The sequence below is a fragment of the Coregonus lavaretus genome (genome assembly GCF_964263955.1).
Source record: "Coregonus lavaretus genome assembly, contig: HAP1_SCAFFOLD_2418, whole genome shotgun sequence".
Taxonomy (NCBI): domain Eukaryota; kingdom Metazoa; phylum Chordata; class Actinopteri; order Salmoniformes; family Salmonidae; genus Coregonus; species Coregonus lavaretus.
In genome coordinates, this window is record NW_028160630.1 from 62,873 (window position 1) to 81,691 (window position 18,819).

Below are 18,819 nucleotides of genomic sequence, written 5' to 3' on the forward strand. Positions count from 1 at the left end.
TTAGGATGTGTGCGCAGGGGGGTCATGAGGAGACTATTCAGCTATATCTGATCGACTCCCCTGCGTACCCGGTGGTGCTGGGAATTCCCTGGTTAAGTACCCATAACCCTGCCATTCGTGGCAACAGAGAGCTCTTAAGGAGTGGTCTGCTCAGTGTGAGGGGCGATGTCTGGGTGTTTCCGTGGGGGCGACCTCGATGGAAAGTCCAAACCAAGTGCCCGCATTGCACATTCCACCTGAATATGGGGATTTGGCACTTGTGTTCAGTAAGGCGAGGGTGACGCGGTTGCCTCCTCATAGACAGGGGGATTGTGCGATAGACCTCCAGGCAGGAGCAGCGCTCCCACGGAGCCACGTGTATCCTTTGTCTCAAGAGGAGAGAAAGGCTATGGAGACTTACATAGCCGAATCTTTGAGACAGGGATACATACGGCCCTCCACTTCCCCTGCGTCCTCGAGCTTCTTTTTTGTGAAGAAAAAAGATGGAGGGTTGCGCCCGTGCATTGATTACCGTGGTATCAATCAGATTACTGTGAAATGCAGTTATCCACTCCCTCTGATTGCGACCATGACGGAGTCATTGCACGGAGCGCGGTTTTTCACAAAACTGGATCTCAGGAGCGCGTATAATTTGGTGCGCATTAGGGAGGGCGACGAATGGAAAACAGCATTTAGTACCACTTCGGGTCATTACGAATATCTCGTCATGCCATATGGGTTGATGAATGCTCCGTCAGTTTTCCAATCCTTCGTGGATGAGATCTTCCGAGATATGCAGGGGCAAGGGGTGGTCGTGTACATTGATGACATTCTAGTGTACTCATCTACCCGAGCCGAGCATGTAGCCCTGGTGCGTCGTGTATTGAGGAGGCTGTTGGAGCACGACCTGTATGTCAAGGCAGAGAAATTTCTGTTTTTCCAGGAGTCGGTCTCCTTTTTGGGTTATCGGTTGTCCGCGTCAGGGGTGAAGATGGAGGTGGACCGTGTGTCAGCCGTGCGTAATTGGCAAACCCCAACCACTGTTAAAGAAGTGCAGCAGTTCTTGGGCTTTGCGAATTACTACCGGAGGTTTATCCGGGGTTTTGGACAGGTGGCAGCTCCCATAACGTCTCTGCTGAAAGGGGGTCCGGTGCGCCTGCAGTGGTCGGCTGAGGCGGACAGGGCTTTTGGGAGACTGAAGGACCTGTTTACTTCGGCTCCGGTGCTGGCGCATCCGGATCCCGCCTTACCCTTTCAGGTTGAGGTGGACGCGTCTGAGGCCGGTATAGGGGCCGTTCTCTCTCAACGGTCCGGCACGCCACCTAAACTCCGCCCCTGTGCTTTTTACTCTAAGAAGCTCAGCCCGGCGGAGCGAAATTATGACGTGGGGGACAGAGAGCTGTTAGCTGTGGTACAGGCCCTTAAGGTGTGGAGGCATTGGCTTGAGGGGGCTCAACACCCTTTTCTCATTTTGACTGACCATCGGAACCTGGAGTACATCAGGGCAGCTAGGAGACTGAACCCTCGCCAGGCTCGTTGGAACATGTTTCTAGCCAGGTTCGTATTTAAAATCACGTACATCCCTGGGTCCCAGAACAGGAAGGCAGACGCTCTGTCCCGGTGGTATGACACAGAGGAGAGGTCCGTTGAGCCCACCCCCATACTACCGGCGTCTTGTCTAGTGGCACCGGTTGTGTGGGAGGTCGATGCTGAAATCGAGCGGGCGTTGCGTGCCGACCCTAGCCCTCCACAGTGTCCTGTGGGTCGGACGTACGTTCCGCTCGAGGTTCGGGATCGACTCATTTACTGGGCTCACACGTCACCCTCCTCTGGACATCCAGGTATTGGCCGGACAGTGCATTGTCTTAGTACTAAGTACTGGTGGCCAACGTTAGCCAGGGATGTGAGGGTTTATGTCTCCTCCTGCTCGGTGTGCGCCCAGTGTAAGGCGCCCAGACATTTGCCCAGGGGTAAATTACAACCTCTGCCCGTTCCACAACGACCCTGGTCCCACCTCTCGGTGGATTTTGTGACAGACCTTCCCCCTTCTCAGGGGAATACCACCATCCTGGTCGTTGTGGACCGGTTCTCTAAGGCCTGTCGCCTCCTCCCTATGTCGGGTCTTCCTACTGCCCTACAGACCGCTGAGGCACTATTTACCCACGTCTTCCGGCATTACGGGGTACCCGAGGATATAGTGTCTGATCGAGGCCCCCAGTTTACCTCCCGAGTCTGGAGAGCGTTCATGGAGCGTTTGGGGGTCTCGGTGAGCCTTACCTCGGGGTACCACCCGGAGAGCAATGGGCAGGTAGAACGAGTGAACCAGGATGTGGGTAGGTTTCTGAGGTCGTATTGCCAGGACCGGCCGGAGGAGTGGGCTAGGTATATTCCCTGGGCGGAGATGGCCCAAAACTCTCTCCGCCACTCCTCCACCAACCTAACCCCCTTCCAATGTGTATTAGGGTACCAGCCGGTTCTGGCACCATGGCAGCAGAGCCAGATCGAGGCCCCTGCGGTGGATGAGTGGGTGAGGCGCTCGGAGGAGACGTGGAACGCTGCACACGTCCATCTGCAGCGGGCCATCCGTCGACACAAGGCGAGCGCCGATCTCCACCGCAGTGAGGGGCCGGTGTACGCACCTGGAGATCGAGTCTGGCTCTCGACCAGAAACCTGCCCCTCCGCCTGCCCTGCCGGAAGCTGGGTCGGCGGTTTGTGGGGCCTTTTAAAGTCCTGAGAAGATTGAACGAGGTGTGTTATAAGTTACAACTGCCTATTGATTATAAGAATATTAACCCCTCGTTCCATGTGTCTCTTCTCAGGCCGGTGGTAGCTGGTCCACTCCAGGAAGGTGAGATAGGAGAGACTCCCCCGCCCCCACTGGACATCGAGGGGGCTCCGGCGTACACCGTTCGGTCCATCTTGGACTCGAGACGTCGGATGGGGGGTCTCCAATATCTAGTGGAGTGGGAGGGGTACGGCCCGGAGGAACGGTGCTGGGTGCCGCGGAGGGACATCCTAGACCCGTCTCTCCTGTCGGAGTTCCACCGGGGGCACCCCGCGTGCCCTGCTCCGCGTCCTCCTGGTCGTCCCCGAGGCCGGGGTCGGCGCACGGCTGGAGCCGCGCGTCAAGGGGGGGGTACTGTCACGGTTTCGGCCGAGGCTGCTCCTCCTCCTTGCTCGGGCAGGCTTCGGCGGTCGTCGTCTCCGGAGTACTAGCTGCCACCGTTGTATGTTTTCCTGTCGTTTGGTGCAGTGCTGTTTGCCAGACTCTCTTTGTATACCGTCGCACTATTGTTCGTGCGCAGTTCGGTTTGGGAGTGTTTTACGCACTGTGGCGTATGTTTCGCCTCCGGGTTGTTTGACCCGTGTTGTTATTTTTGGATTTACTAGTAAAGTCTGGATTGACTTAGCTCCTGTGTCCTGCTATTGATTCGCACCACATCCGCATCAGAGTTCGTGACATCAGCATGCTGTAGAGGTTCCAACCAACTCAATGCACCAAGTACACATGTCGATCAGGAGCTCTAACGGGGAAGTCCCATTAGTTCTCTTATATACTGCTTACACAGAAAGTAATATTTGCATGATTTAGCTTATTAATTATTCATAATTAATTATTCATTCATGTTTGCTTCATTCATGTGACCGACCAATACTGGGTCATGCATGTGACAGACCAATACCTCACGAGGCTTCTTCTCTAAGCTGAGACCTTGAAACTGAGATATAGTTCTCAAAACAAGGGTCTGGGCATGCTGCCAGATTGCCGATACTGATAGTGAGGATTAGTTCAATCAGTCACTTGCATGAACACAGAAATTGGTTATTAGAAAAGCACAAACATTTAAAAAAATCATCACATACCCTAGAGGTCAAAGGTCAAAGTTCTGTTGACCTGAACATTCCGAAAATGTGTCTGATGGATTGTTGTGAATATAAGCTTTCCAATGATATATGATTAAAGGGTACAAGTGAGCAATAACTTGTTGTATACTGACATTGTTTGTCAATGAATGGGATGAAAGGATGAAAGAAAGAGTGATAACACAGAAAGCTACCATTGCTGCACTGCTATCACACATTTTCCAACTCTAGGGACATGATCCTTCAAAAAAATCAGCATGAGACATAGTCGGCCCAAGTGAGCCCGACCGACCCCTCTAGCTCATGGATTAACCTCTTAAGGATCGGACCCTTTTTTTACATTTTCGCCTAAAATGACATACCCAAATCTAACTGCCTGTAGCTCAGGACCTGAAGCAAGGATATGCATATTCTAGATACCATTTGAAAGGAAACACTTTGAAGTTTGTAGAAATGTGAAATTAATGTAGGAGAATATAACACATTAGATCTGGTAAAAGATAATCCAAACCAAAAAACATACGTTTTCTTTTTTTCTTTGAAATGCAAGAGAAAGGCCATAATATCATATAGGAGTTTGGACGCAATTTAGATTTTGGCCACCAGATGGCAGTAGTGTGTGTGCAAAGTTTCAGTAATACTGGAATATTTTGTATAAAGTCTGCCCAAATGTGCCGAATTGGTCAATTTATACATTTTCAAGTACATAACTATAGAGAACATACAAAAATGATATGGTAATACAAAATATAAGTTTATACACCCCCAGGAATGTCATACATGATGGATAATTAGCTTATACACTAACTTTCACATATTTAGATGGCCGGGCGGGGTGGGTGTGGAGCCAGAGACACCAAGGGTTCAAACTGTAGAACCCAGTTCCTACATTTGAACACAAAAATGGATTTTATCAAACAAAAGTATGCTACATTTGATCTCTGGGATGCTTAAGATGACAAATCAGAGCAAGATTACTGAATGTAAGTACATTATTTTCCTTCAGAGGTGAATGTATCAAACCAGTTGCCGTGATACGTTTTTTGTTGTTGTGCACTCTCCTCAATCATTAGTATGGTATTGTTTCACTGTAATATCTACTGTAAATTGGACAGTGCAGTTAGATTAACAAGAATGTAAGCTTTCTGCCCATATAAGACATGTCTATGTCCTGGAATGTTTGCTGTTACTTACAACAGTCATGCTAATCACATTAGCGCATGTTAGCTCAACCGTCCCATATATGGGACACCGATCCCGTATTAAAAAGAGAAATGCATTTACAAGAACATTTCACTTTGAACAACTACCCCATCTACTGTCTGTTAAAACCCCTAACTAATGATGGAATTTGGCTTTTTTGTAGGTTTCAGTGTTACATTGAACATACATATTGCACCGTACACAATTTCCTGTACATTATGTCCCAGTAAAAGGGGGGTCCATTCTACTCAGGAGCACTTCTACCTCTGTGGCACTTTAAAGGTCTCTACAGACGGGCCGCGGTAAGCAGCGATTTTCTCACCGTGTCCGTTTACCATGACCAATCAGCTATATATGCTGTACGTCGTGTCACAGTAAAAGGGGATTCCATTCTACTCCGGAGCACTTCTACTTTCCAAATCCACAGATTTACACCCCAAGCAGTGTAGCTGCTCATTCTGCGGCCCTTAAAGAGTGGCCAATAAGACTCCTTTCCTGCAGTGAAATGACCTAGTGGCTACATGGGTGGAATGTTATTTTCATAATTTCATCATTAATAAATGTTTGTTTTTTTAACACACAAAATCTGGTGTTTTTGTGAAACGGTTTTGTTATATTTCAGTCTTCTGTGTTGTATATAAATTGTAATATTGAGATGCAAACTCAAAATTGAATACATTTCAACTCTATATCTGAAATAGCCCACGTTAATATATGTAGCTTAAGAAACAAGTTTTTAATGAAATCAATAATTTGCTAGTAACAAATGACATTCATATTCTGACAATCTCTGAAACTCACTTAGATAATACCTTTGATGATACAGTGGTTGCAATACATGGTTATAACATCTACAGAAATTACAGAAATGCCAAAGGTGGAGGTGTTGCCGTTTTTATTCAGAACCACATTCCTGTAAAGCTTAGAGAGGATCTCATGTTAAATACTGTTGAAGTAATATGGCTACAGGTTCATCTGCATCACCTAAAGCCCATTCTGGTGGGAAGCTGCTATAGATCACCAAGTGCTAACAGTCAATATCTGGATAACATGTGAAATGCTTGATGATGTATGTGATATCAACAGAGAGGTATATTTTCTGGGTGATTTAAATATTGACTGGCTTTCATCAAGCTGCCCACTCAAGAAAAAGCTTCACACTGTAACTAGCGCCTGCAACCTGGTTCAGGTTATCAGTCAACCTACCAGGGTAGTTACAAACAGCACAGGAATGAAATCATCAACATGTATTGATCACATCTTTACTAATGCTGCAGAAATTTCCTTTGTAGCAGTATCCAAATCCATCGGATGTAGTGATCACAATATAGTAACCATAGCTATGAAAACCAGAGTTCCAAAGGCTGGGCCTAATATAGTGTACAGTCGTGGTCAAAAGTGTTAAGAATGACACAAGTATTGGTCTTCACAAAGTTTGCTGCTTCAGTGTTTTTAGATATTTTTGTCAGATGTTACTGTCACGATCGTTATAGGAACCGGACCAAGGCACAGCGTGATAGACGTACATCTTTTAATGAGTACTTTACACTAACAACAAAACGATACGTGAAGTCTAAAGGTTCACCAACACAAACCTATACAGAACAAGATCCCACAAACTAACTAGTGCCAACAGGCTGCCTAAGTATGGTGCCCAATCAGAGACAACGAGAATCAGCTGCCCCTGATTGGGAACCACCCTGGCCAACATAGAAAACACGAACTAGAACACAACATAGAAAATCACACATAGAAAATCCACACCCTGGCTCAACATATAAGAGTCCCCAGAGCCAGGGCGTGACAGTACCCCCCCCCCCCCCCAAAGGCGCGGACTGCGACCGCGCCAACCAAACACAACAGGAGAGGGGCCGGGTGGGCATTCCGCCTCGGTGACCACCACTCTCTCGCTACCCCCCCGTAGCGCCCCTGGTCTGGCCCCGCTGGCCGGAGCTGGACTGGACACCGGTGGAGCGGATTGCTCTTGCTCCGGAGTGGAGCAGCTGACCGGTGCCGGACCAGGCACCGGTGGAACAGGCACGGGCCGTGCCGGACTGACGACGCGCAACACTGGCTTGGTGCGGGGAGCAGGAACGGGCCGGACCGGGCTGACGACGCCCACCACTGGCTTGGTGCGGGGAGCAGGAACGGGCCGGACCGGGCTGACGACGTGCACCACTGGCTTGGTGCGGGGAGCAGGAACAGGCCGAACCGGGCTGACGACGCGCACCACTGGCTTGGTGCGGGGAGCAGGAACAGGCCGAACCGGGCTGGCGACGCGCACCACTGGCTTGGTGCGGGGAGCAGGAACGGGCCGGACCGGGCTGACGACGCGCACCACTGGCTTGGTGCTGGGAGCAGGAACAGGCCGGACCAGGCTGGCGACGCACACCACAGGCTTGGTGCGAGAGGCAGGAACAGGCCGGACCGGGCTGGCGACGCGCACCACTGGCTTGGTGCGGGGAGCAGGAACAGGCCGGACCGGGCTGGCGACGCGCACCACAGGCTTGGTGCGAGGGACAGGGACAGGCCGGACCGGGCTGGCGACGCGCACCACTGGCTTGGTGCGGGGAGCAGGAACAGGCCGGACCGGACTGGCGACGTGCACCCCTGGCTTGGTGCGGGGAGCAGGAACGGGCCGGACCGGGCTGACGAGACGGACTGGAGCGAAGAGCTGACACAACCCGTCCTGGCTGAATGCCTATTTCTACACACTCTGTGTGAGGCATCAGCACAGGACGTACAGGGCTGTGCACTCGTACTGGCACTACAGCACGTGGCACTGGCGCAGGATATCCGGGACCGAGGAGGGGTACTGGAGGCCACGAGCGTTGAGCCGGCACACTCCGTCCTGGCTGCATGCCCACCTTAGCACGACACGTGCGTGGTGCTAGCACAGGACGTACAGGACTGTGCCAGACCACTCGCGGCACAGTACGCAGCTCCGCATAACTCGGAACCTGCCCAGTCTCACGCTGCCTAGCCTGAGTATGGGGAGTTGGCTCTGCTCTACCTCTAGGCTCCGCCAACCTCCCTTCCAGCTCCCCAAACCTGGTGGCCTCCTCTCCTAATCCGCCGATACGTTCTGTAGCTGCCTCCAGCATCCCCGTCGTCCATGCCGTGTGCCCCCCCCAAAAAATTTTTTGGGGTTGCCTCTCGCCTGTCCGACAACGGCCCGGTTGGCGCCGCTTCTCCTCTCCTGCCTGGGCATCCTCCCTCATCGCCCTCCGGTAGCGGACGGCCTCCTCCTCTGTGATTCTCCCCCAACCGAGAAGGACATCTACCAGAGTAACCTCCTGTTCCATACCCGGCGTTTGCTCCTGCACACGCTGCTTGGTCCTATTTTGGTGGGATCTTCTGTCACGATCGTTATAGGAACCGGACCAAGGCGCAGCGTGATAGGCGTACATATTTTAATGAGTACTTTACACTAACAACAAAACGATACGTGAAGTCTAAAGGTTCACCAACACAAACCTATACAGAACAAGATCCCACAAACTAACTAGTGCCAACAGGCTGCCTAAGTATGGTGCCCAATCAGAGACAACGAGAATCAGCTGCCCCTGATTGGGAACCACCCTGGCCAACATAGAAAACACGAACTAGAACACAACATAGAAAATCACACATAGAAAATCCACACCCTGGCTCAACATATAAGAGTCCCCAGAGCCAGGGCGTGACAGTTACTATGGTATACTGAAGTATAATTACAAGCATTCCATAAGTGTCAAAGGCTTTTATTGACTATTACATTAAGTTTATGCAAATAGTCAATATTTGCAGTGTTGACCCTTCTTTTTCAAGACCTCTGCAATCCGCCCTGGCATGCTGTCAATTAACTTCTGGGCCACATCCTGACTGATGGCAGCCCATTCTTGTATAATCAATGCTTGGAGTTTCTCAGAATTTGTGTGTTTTTGTTTGTCCACCCGCCTCTTGAGGATCGACCACAAGTTCTCAATGGGATTAAGGTCTGGGGAGTTTCCTGGCCATGGACCCAAAATGTTGATGTTTTGTTCCTCGAGCCACTTAGTTATCACTTTTGCCTTATGGCAAGGTGTTCCATCATGCTGGAAAAGGCATTGTTCATCACCAAACTGTTCTTGGATGGTTGGGAGAAGTTGCTCTCGGAGGATGTGTTGGTACCATTCTTTATTCATGGCTGTGTTCTTAGGCAAAATTGTGAGTGAGCCCACTCCCTTGGCTGAGAAGCAACCCCACACATGAATGGTCTCAGGATGCTTTACTGTTGGCATGACACAGGACTGATGGTAGCGCGCACCTTGTCTTCTCCGAACAAGATTTTTTCCAGATGCCCCAAACAATCGGAAAGGGGATTCATCAGAGAAAATTACTTTACCCCAGTCCTCAGCAGTCCAATCCCTGTACCTTTTGCAGAATATCAGTCTGTCCCTGATATTTTTCTTGGAGAGAAGTGGCTTCCTCGCTGCCCTTCTTGACACCAGGCCATCCTTCAAAAGTCTTCGACTCACTGTGCGTGCAGATGCACTCACACCTGCCTGCTGCCATTCCTGAGCAAGTTCTGCACTGGTGGTGCCCCGATCCCGCAGCTGAATCAACTTTAGGAGACGGTCCTGGCGCTTGCTGGACTTTCTTGGGCGCCCTGAAGCCTTCTTCACAACAATTGAACCTCTCTCCTTGATGTTCTTGATGATCCAATAAATGGTTGATTTAGGTGCAATCTTACTAGCAGCAATATCCTTGCATGTGAAGCCCTTTTTGTGCAAAGCAATGATGACGGCACGTGTTTCCTTGCAGGTAACCATGGTTAACAGAGGAAGAACAATGATTTCAAGCACCACCCTCCTTTTAAAGCTTCCAGTCTGTTATTCTAACTCAATCAGCATGACAGAGTGATCTCCAGCCTTGTCCTCGTCAACACTCTCACCTGTGTTAATGAGAGAATCACTGACATGATGTCAGCTGGTCCTTTTGTGGCAGGGCTGAAATGCGGTGGAAATGTTTTTTGGGGATTAAGTTCATTTTCATGGCAAAGAGGGACTTTGCAATTAATTGCAATTCATCTGATCACTCTTCATAACATTCTGGAGTATATGCAAATTGGCATCATAATAACTGAGGCAGCAGACTTTGTGAAAATTAATATTTGTGTCATTCTCAAAACTTTTGACCACGACTGTATATGTTGTTGATGTAAAAAAGATTTGATGGTCTGTGGTGTGTAATGAGGATCAACCAGACGCTGCACTTGACACATTTATGAAATTGCGTATTCCAGTTACTAATAAGCGTGCACCCATTAACAAAATGACTGTAAAAACAGTTTAAAATTGTATGGTTGAGAGGGATGAGGCAAAAGGAATGGCAAATAAGTCTGGCTGCACAGGCGATTGGCAAACATACTGCAAATTGAGAAATCAGGTGACTAAACTGAATAAAAAGAAGAAGAAACTATAGTATGAATCAAAGATGAATGACATAAAGAATAATAGTAAAAAGCTTTGGAGCACCTTAAATGAAATTTTGGGCAAAAAGGCAAACTCAGCTCCATCATTAATTGAATCAGATGGCTCATTCATCACAAAACCCACTGATATTGCCATTTACTTTAATTATTTTTTCATTGGCAAGAATAGCAAACTTAGGCATGACATGCCAGCAACAAACGCTGACACTACACATCCAAGTATAACTGATCAAATTATGAAAGACAAGCATTGTAATTTTGAATTCCATAAATTGAGTGTGGAAGAGGTGAAACAATTATTGTTGTCTATCAACAATGACAAGCCACCGGGGTCTGACAACTTAGATAGAAAATTACTGAGGATAATAGCGAAAGATATTGCCATTCCTATTTGCCATATCTTCAATCTGAGCCTACTAGAAAGTGTGTGCCCTCAGGCCTGGAGGGAAGCAAAAGTAATTCCGCTATCCAAGAATAGTAAAGCCCCCTTTACTGGCTCAAATAGCGGACCAATAAGCCTGTTAACAACCCTTAGTAAACTTTTGGAAAAAATTGAAAAAAAAGCACTGCTCTGCCATTTTAACAACACTATCAACATGGCAGGTCCTACAGGCTCTAGTTTTGTCACACCTGGACTAATGTTGAATTGTGTGGTCAGGTGCCACAAAGAGAGACCTCGGAAAATTACAATTGGCTCAGAACAGGGCAGCACGGCTGGCCCTTAAATGTACACGGAGAGCAAACAGTAATAATATGCATGTAAATCTCTTATGGCTCAAAGTGGAAGAGAGATTGACTTCATCACTACTTGTTTTTGTAAGAAGTGTTGACATGCTGAATGCACTGAGGTGTCTGTTTAAACTATTAGCACACAGCTCAGACACCCATGCATACCCCACAAGACATGCTAACAAAGGTCTCTTCACAATCCCCAAGTTAAGAACAGACTATGGGAGGCACACAGTACTACATAGAGCCATGGCTACATTGAACTCTATTCCACATCAGGTAACTGATGCAAGCAGTAAAATCAGATTTAAAAAAAAAACAGATAAAATACACCTTCTGTAAAAGCGGGGACTGTGAAGAGACATGGTATTGTAAGTATGTGATAGTGGAGTAGTGGCCTGAGGGAACACACTAAATGTATTGTGTAAAGTGTTATGAAATGTAATATCATGTAATATTTTAAGTTGTATATAACTGCCTTAATGTTGCAGGACCCCAGGAAGAGTAGCTGCTGTCTTGGCAGAAACTAATGGGGCTCCTTAATCAATACAAATATAAATGGTACAGGTGTTTTCTTTTTTTAAAGTCCATAACCATGTGTGTATACTTTTGTTTCAAAGTAGATTTGTTTAAGACTACCAAGAAAATGTGTGACCCTGATTTAGCCCAATGCAGTAAAATGTTAAATGCAGTACATTTTTCATATTGGACATACATATTGCACCGTACATAATTTCCTGTACTTTGTCGCAGTAAAAGGCGGTCCATTTTACTCAGGTGCACTTCTGCTTTCCAAATCCACAGAGTTTACACCCCCAGCAGTGTCCCTACTCATTTTGCGGCCATTAAAGGTAACTAATTCAAAGGTATAGGCTACTGTAGATTTTGATCTTTGAGTACAGTTAATGTACCAAATATCCTGACAAAGTTATATTTATCTGAAAATGTGATTAAACTAGACAATTAATATGTGCGCTTGCTATGTATGCTGGACAGAGTAAAATTTGTCAGTAAATTGCTTTCTGTTGTCATAACCACCTTTCTAGTCTGTTGTGCATGGATTGCAAAGCTGTGATCAATATTGGAAGACGTATTATACATGCTACAAATCCTACTCTGTTGGGCTAATTGCTGTTCAAGGTAACCTTTGATCATCTGAAATGTATCTTATTTCAAGGATGAGATCTTTCCTATTCTTGCCATAAACCACTGCCTTGTTATTACAAATGAGAAAATCAAGACTGTGATTATAAAGTAGATAATTTGCTAAGAAATTAACTAGAAGCACTTGTTTAGCAAAGTCCTCAAAATGAGCAGTGACATGCTGGGTGTGTAAACTCTATGGATCTGGAAAGCAGAAGTGCTCCTGAGTAGAACGGATCCCCCTTTTACTGCAACACAATACACAGAAAATTGTGGACAGTCCAATAAATGACAGGATTACCCACACCATTTTTGTAATTATCATTTAGTCTTAGATTTAAAACAAATATGTTTTCATCACATAATATCTTATAGAAATACTTTTAATAATTATTTGTATGATAACTAGTGTAAAATGTATTGATAATTGTGACAATATTCCATAATTTTCACCCAATTTACAAAGTATACAGGACGGGACTCTTATTCTGAAGGATTCCAAAAATCCGTGACCCGGAAGAGTTTAGTTAATCTTGCCTGCTTCACAGCCTCAACAGAACGATCGCTGATAACTTTCAACAGGCTGCAGACCGTTACAAACCTGCGCTTCTAAAATAATTTTAAACGATTTATCTGTTAAAAAGTAGGTTATCGTTATATGGTTAAAAAATATATATTACATGTAAATAAAATGTAGCCAGCTACCATTTATTATTCAGATTACATAAAACAAAGGCACTGAACTAAAGCTTGCAGCTAACGTAAACCAAATAGCTAGCTCTGTTGCTAATGCTAGGCTAAATTGCTAGCTAGCTAAACATTACAAACGTTATACGGTGGATAGCTAGCTAGTTATGACGTTAGCCAGAGAAGGTAGACACTGACTAGCGTTGCTAGTGCTGACTAGCTAGCTAGAAACCATGGGCAGGAACGTAAGAACATCCTAGCTAGAAAAACACAAATAACTTATACACAAACAAGCTGTATTGATCCTGTTCTCTATAGCCAGAGAGGCGTAGCTAGCTAACTTATGTAGCCAACGTTATACTCTGCATGATAGGTAGCTGGATTCAAGGTTTATTGAGATCAGATTATCAAAAGCTTTTTTTCTCTCTCTTATCAAGATCCTGAGCCGAGGAGGTATCATCGATAGGCTTTTTTGCAAGCAACCACGGAAACGTAGCTAACAAGTTACTGAACACATAACGTCGGGATGTTTAACCCACACCACCACCAACAGCAACAACAACAGCAACAGTTTCACCATCATCTGCGGCAGCTTCAGCAGCTGTTCCAGCACCAGCCACCCCCTCCGCCGCCTCCTCCACCACAACCCCAACCCCCTCCATCGCACCATGTTCCACATCACCACCAAAGAGGACGGTAAGAAGTGTGAACTCGAGGTCGTGGATATACGGCCCTAAATCTGACTTGTTAGCAACAGTTGCTAAAATCAGACAATAAGTATTATGTTTATCTTGTATTAAATTTGCCAGGGGTGTGTTCAGTCAAATATGATCTAGTTATATCTTCCTCTGGTTCAGTTCATTCAACATTTTCCAATGTTGCCTAACTGTGTTTTAGACAAGCTTTCCCAAAACGCTGCAAACCGTTCTACAAGAGAACGGTGTTTAATAAAACGGAAACGACACTTTTATTTATTATTACTACTGAACGACCAGTTGAAGAACGGTGTGATTATGGTGGCCCAGAGGGAGATGTGTTTGGTGTGTGCTGCATGAGTTTTGCGATTTAAAATGGTCACACGCATATTGATCAGGCCACACCCACCAAATGGGAGCAGAAGTATCTCAAAGGCTGAGTTGTAATCATTAAACCATAGATAGCAAACAGCTGCAACGAAAATAAGTTAATATTGGACAGATAGGCCGCTCTCCATTTCATTTGGTTCTATTTGGTTCCTAGTGAATACACTGCTGTTGAAGAACAGTGTGCACCATTTTGGGGAAACGTGTTGTTCAGTACCAATGGAGGCTGCTGAGGGAAGGACTGCTCATAATAATGTCTGGAACGGAGCCAATGGAATGGCATCAAACACATGGAAACCATGTTTGATGTATTTGATACCATTCCACAGATTCCGCTCCAGCCATTACCACGAGCCCATCCTCCCCAATTAAGGTGCCACCAACCTCCTGTGTTCAGTACCAACCGTCAGGCAACATAGCAAAAGTTGAATTGAACTGAACGTACCCCAGGATTGCGTTCAGTATGACAGAACTGTGTGAAACATTGAATTCAAGGGAAGCTGTACTGTACGACCAGTTGAAAAACATTGTGATTATCGTGGCCCAGAGGGCGATTGCTGTATGGTGTGCTGCACGATTTCAAATGATCACACCCATATTGATCAGGCCACATATCGCCACACATACCCACCAAACGAGCAAACATACCTCAAAGGCTGTTGAAGAACGGTGCCCACCGTTTTAGGGTCACACTACGTAGCAAAAGTTTAAGCAATTTGAACGCACCCCGGTATCAAAGATAATTTAAATAAAGAGGCCTAGAAACTGCTTCTCCAATAGAAATCCCAGATCACGCTTGTAGGCGATGTCATGGCGACATAAATTAGCTAAGCTCATGCGTAGAAACACTTCATCTGGTATAACGGTCGTCTTGCGCCAAAATACGCATGTGCAGGCCGTTAAATCAGTCATTCCTTCAATATGAAGTTGATGAAAATGAAAACGTGTCAGTTTGTCTCTTTCACAAGGTTGTAGTACAGTTTCAGCTACTTAAGACATTTGCTCGAATCTAGGTTTTGCTAGTGCTGAGCGATTTAGTGTTTTTTGAAGTAGTTTCGGTTAGATTATTTTAAATACAAAAATAAAATACACTATGCATTATGTGGGTTGAATTCTGAACAACACAAAATAAAACAATTCAAAATATGTCCCATGATGGTAGTGACTGCCCATTAGTGCTTATCAATTATTAACCATAATTTATTCACATTACTTTAATAAAATATTTCAGTTGTTGTGTATATTACATTTGTTTTATTTGATGACTTTGTTATTTCATTCCAAGTCATCTCATCTCTATAGAGCTGCTGCCTATGCTGTCTGACAAAATCACTATTTTAGTAGTTCTTCAAAGTAAATAAGGCAGACTTTTATGACTGCTGAATGCCAACTATCAATCACTTAATCATGTATTTTCAGGTAGAGATACCTCGCGAAGCAACTGCTCTCTATCCCTTTGGATCGCGCATTCTTCTCTCCGTCTCCGTGTCTGCTCCACACAGACCGGACCAGTATGCGGGCAATGGATTATGGTCATTGTAGATAATTACCACGTTTTCTGCGCTAAACTATGTCTAATATTGGCCTGTTGGAAACTACAACTTGCTATTACATCGCACAGTTTGGGCTTGCGCTGATTGATCTCTAGATAAACTGTGCATCGCGATGACAGAAAAAACCCCAGAACAAAATGGAATTCAAATAATTGAACTGATGTCTGTCAATTAGTTGTTTAAAAACCAAAAAATAACCAACATTTTGGTTAATCACTCAGCACTAGGTTTTTCCTTTAGATTTAGAGAAAATTAACAACTAAGGACACATTTTTCACTTCTCCCATTGACTTGCCAAACCCTGGTCTGGTCTGCTTCACGACGCGTTCCCGGAAGTATCATGATGTTGGGCCTCTGGGTTTAGAAACTTTGTGCCAGTATGTTTTCTCCCGTTAGGTGGGTGTGGTGGGGTGTGGCCTGATCATGGGTGTGACCATTTGCAAAACTTATGCAGCACACCCCCATAATCACAACATTCTTTGACTTGTCATTCAGAACAGTATAGTTTCTGTTTTAATTAAACGTTGCACACCTTTCTGTCCTGCTGAACGCACCCCACATTTTCTTTGTATAAATAGTATTGAAAGTAACACTGGCCAACTGTTCCAAACTCTGTGGCTGTATTATATTTAAATATAAATACTGCTTAGTAATGGCCATTCTCTCCGTGGCTCTGTGATGACCAGGGCCATGGCCGTACCAGCCCCTGCTCCTCCACCTCCCCGTATGGTCAACCTGGCCACCCAGGCCACCATCATCGCCCCCAACCCAATGTTACAAGGGGCTCTAATGATGCAGCAGATGCAAGGTGAGAGCATTTCATAATGTCAGCAAACGTATAGACAAGTAGATTGACAATATGGTATTACATCTTTATATCTACATAGCTGGTGTGTACATGCAAAAGCTGTATGAGTCTCTGCAATGTTAACACTTTGTTTTGATTGCAATCCCATTGATTTGGTGTTCCTTATAGCTCCTAATGCCACCTGATAGAAACTATGGCACCACCCTATTGCTGAAAAACAGTTTGTTTCACCATTTAGATCTCTTTCTCATACTCATCCCCTATCTCTGCCTCTCCCACACTTTCTCCTACCTCTCTCTCCTTCCCTCCTTCTTTCTCTGGCTTTCCAGGTAGCATGCGGGGCTTTACAGCGAGTGGGCAGCAGTTCACCCAGTTCTTTGCTGCGGGGGCCCGGTCCTCTCTCCTGGGGCCTGTACCCATGGGCATGTCCATCAAGAACCCCCACATGGGCTTCCCTGCCCGACACTACCACCCCCACACCCGCTACTACAACAACAACAACAACAACAACAACGTAATAACAACCTCTATTTAACTATGGATAACTACAAGGCACTGAGCACCCACTCTGAGCGGTTTCTGTTTGACTAGCTAAAAGTTCTACTTGAGTTTTACTCTGAGTTGTTAAGATTGCTTTGATTGTTTTGAAACTGTTGGGACAATGCTATGAGGAGGCTTAAAGTGAAAATCCACTCAAACTATCTTTTGGTATTTTTTTCCATTAGTCCACATTTGATACAGTCCCAAAATGTTTTGCATGTTAGCAGTCAAGTTTTCAAGATATTGGACTTTCAAGAAGCAAAGTGTCACTGGCCACATCATCATGATGATGCCAAATGCGTATAATTATACTGAATTGCTCAAATAATAAGATGTCTTTTACATTTCTTAGTCCTCTATACCTGTTGCACATGTTAACTGTTGTTGTTTGCTGAGAGAGCAGTTGATTGGTTGATCAAATGGCTCACTCTGTCCATGTAGGACTATTCTTCACGGCACCCGGATAGAAAGAGGGAGCAGAGAGCCGTGGGGAGCACAGATAACCAACCTGCAGCCAGCAGGACCCTCCCCAATGACAAGACTCTCAAAGGTAGGACCGTACCTGAACACTCAACGCAAGATAGCAACACCAGCTAGCAACGCCTGCTAGCACTGGTGTTCATTCGCGTCTTTTCTTTAGAGCTAATGAAATCTCAGAAGTATGAAAAGGGTTTGTTTTTTGGTTGCTTGCTCTTTTCCTATGTCTCCTTCTCTGTATGTTTTTGAGTGGGTGTGAAACATTCAATATGTGGTTGGAACAGTAGATAGCCCTGTGTCTCCCTCTCCCTACAGGTGGAGGAGTGGGAGGCCCAGATGGAAAGGCACAGCCCTCAGTGCAACCTGAGCCCAAGGAGCCAGCACTGAAGAAGCAGAGGACAGAGGGGTAAGTAACACTGTTTTGAGTTGGAAAAAAAATGCATCCAGGATATCTCAAGTTATAGAGCAGTTGGGTAGTTGTTTTGTTTACGTACCTATTCAGATTAGATTTAACTGAGTATCCATATGTTGAGATGAGTCCTTGGAGGGTAGCAGCTTGTAGTGACATGTAACCTTCCCCCTCTGTCCCTCCCCTCCCGTTTCCTTTCTGTCTCAGGTCAGAGGAGACTGTGGATCAGCCTCCTGAGACAGATGGGGTCCTAGGTGCAGCAGTGTATCAATGCCCACAAGATGACAGCCAGCTTGAAGGTGAGTGGTCTTGTATACCATCCTAGCCTCCTACTCTCACCGAGCTACAGCACTGGCCTTTCACATGTGGCTTGGTGGGACTAGTGCTGCCCTTATCTCACCTGTTCTCTCGTTTCCATGAACAGACTGTTTCATTCTGGAGGAGGGCGGGAGCACGGCTGGATCAGAGGCTGCAGAGGCACTAGAGGAGAGCAGAGCAGCCGAGGTGAGTTTTATCATCGCGCTTTACTTAAGACCAAACTGTCAATGTAATGCTAGATCAAACAGATAGCACCCGACTTCTGCTCCCAAAAAGTGATATCATGACCTGATTTAAGGGCCCTCCCTGTGTATGAGCAGGTCCAGAGTGGAGTGTCAGCATTTACCCCAGGCCTGAAGGACTTGGCAGAGGGCAAGGCTGCCCAGGGGTATTGGAAGGGGGGCAGGAAGAGGGCAAGGAGGGGGGTGATGCTGCCAACAAGTTCTATTGCTACATCTGCACCATCACCTGTCACAACCAGCAGGTAGCGCAAACACATACGCACGCACGCACACACACACACACCCACCCACCCTGAGGGTGTAAAGTGAAATGTGTTTGCTTTTGGATG

General features: G+C 46.1%; 1 protein-coding gene across 1 annotated transcript; it reads left to right on the top strand.

Annotated features, from left to right (window-relative positions):
• Positions 1-12,928: 12,928 nt before the first annotated feature.
• LOC311121612 (uncharacterized protein) lies at positions 12,929-18,732 on the top strand (the record flags this gene model as incomplete). The annotated part of the gene is made up of 9 exons (XM_084196075.1): positions 12,929-13,017; positions 13,499-13,757; positions 16,383-16,504; positions 16,834-17,018; positions 17,486-17,594; positions 17,837-17,927; positions 18,138-18,229; positions 18,355-18,434; positions 18,569-18,732. Coding segments are annotated over exons 2-9 (1,013 nt in total), but the record flags the coding sequence as incomplete, so codon positions are not given.
• Between the last annotated feature and the right edge of the window lie 87 nt (positions 18,733-18,819).